Source organism: Etheostoma spectabile, chromosome 12 (genome assembly GCF_008692095.1).
Source record: "Etheostoma spectabile isolate EspeVRDwgs_2016 chromosome 12, UIUC_Espe_1.0, whole genome shotgun sequence".
Lineage (NCBI taxonomy): Eukaryota > Metazoa > Chordata > Actinopteri > Perciformes > Percidae > Etheostoma > Etheostoma spectabile.
In genome coordinates this window covers 30,455,038-30,456,563 of record NC_045744.1, presented here as the reverse complement: position 1 = coordinate 30,456,563, position 1,526 = coordinate 30,455,038, and the positions used below count along the sequence as shown (strand labels likewise).

Here is a 1,526-nt window from a genome sequence, read left to right as displayed (position 1 = left end):
ATGATTGAGAACAATCCATGACACTGTCAGGTCTCAGCTTTCCAAAGGGGGTACTGCATACTATAAACTCTGCAGGGTGCCCAAACTTTTGCAGACGCCATTATTTTGTTTTCTGTTATTGTGAAAGTGTAAATGATGGAAATAAAAATCTAATTTTTGTGACATATTATAATCTAATCTGTAATTTGATGACTTTTGGAAATTTTTCAATCTTTTCTTGGCTTCTTTTATGCACATTAATGCAAATTTTTACCTGGGGTGCCCAAACTTTCGAACCCAACTGTACCTGTCCTCTGCACATGCTATAAATCCTAAACTTTTGCATATCCCTCAACATTTTTACACATCCTTCACTAATCCATACACCTTCTTTCTTGTGAAACTGTGATATTGTACATATTTGTTTCTGTATTTATTGTTTATTTCATATTGATGTTTAACATGTTTGTTTATGTATGCACCAACCACCAAGGCTAATTCCTTGTAAGTGTTACTTATGTACAATAAATCTGATTGTGATTGTCTGCATTCTGATTGTAGTTAAGGTATTAATCCACGGGTGTCCTCTCTTTGTGTCCTCCATCCCTACTTCTCCACCAGGTTTTGAAAGGTTTCCCAGAGTGTCTCCAGGCAGATATTTGTCTCCACCTCAACAGGTCACTGCTGCAAAACTTTAAGGCTTTTAAAGGTATTATTATTTCACATTACACATGAAGGGGATGTTTTATGCACAATTAGGTATCACACAGAGTAGTGCAAAGAAAGCAAATTTACTTAAGTACTGTACTTAAGAGAGCTGTTTTTTTTACTTAATTCAATTTTATGCAACTTAAAGTAGTAGCTAGAAATTGCTTTATCTCCACCAGCTACAACACAATGCCTTACTCATCTTTATTTCTCAATAATGCATACACTTATTATTTTAGATAACCTACAGTATTTCATTATTGTTTAGTTGCACTTACGTCCTTTAACACAGCAGAGAAAATTTAAACATGGTTTAATCTTAAACAATTAAATCAAATTTTAGAAGTGAACCATTTTTGAGACATTAAAGGAAACAGACCTGCTGTTCCCTCCACACACACAAATTACAATTTGACCATGCAGTGTGTCTGATAATAGCTTCCAGAAAATACAGCTTACCTTTACAGCTCCACACTACGTTGTCACGTAGCCCAAACAAACCACATGCCAAATACTCCTAACAATGTTGTACCCTAGCAGGGACCTCTGCAGTTGAGAAGCAGCTCATATTGCAATAGAAATTATGATTTGATTAAAAGAATATATCAGCTGTCAAACATGAACACTACATGTTGAAATTATGTAAGAGTTCATGGAAATTAGTTAGCTAGTGAGCGCATCAGTTTGAAAATATTGTTAGCTAAAAGTATTCAATAAATGGTAGGAATAAATAGCTAAAAGTAATGCTTGGATGATTCCTTGCTTCCCCCTCCTGAGGTGGCGGTTTTTCAGAAGCACCTTGGTGCCGACCGAAAGTCCTTCTCCATGTCTTCTCCGAA

General features: G+C 35.6%; 1 protein-coding gene across 1 annotated transcript in view; it reads left to right on the top strand.

Moving 5' to 3' along the window:
* LOC116699831 (potassium voltage-gated channel subfamily H member 6) overlaps nucleotides 1-1,526 on the top strand; it is a 142,747-nt gene that overhangs the window by 128,806 nt on the left and 12,415 nt on the right. Inside the window, exon 14 of the mRNA XM_032532621.1 lies at nucleotides 601-688. Within this exon, the coding sequence (XP_032388512.1) occupies nucleotides 601-688 (88 nt within the window). The remainder of the gene's footprint in view (nucleotides 1-600; nucleotides 689-1,526) is intronic.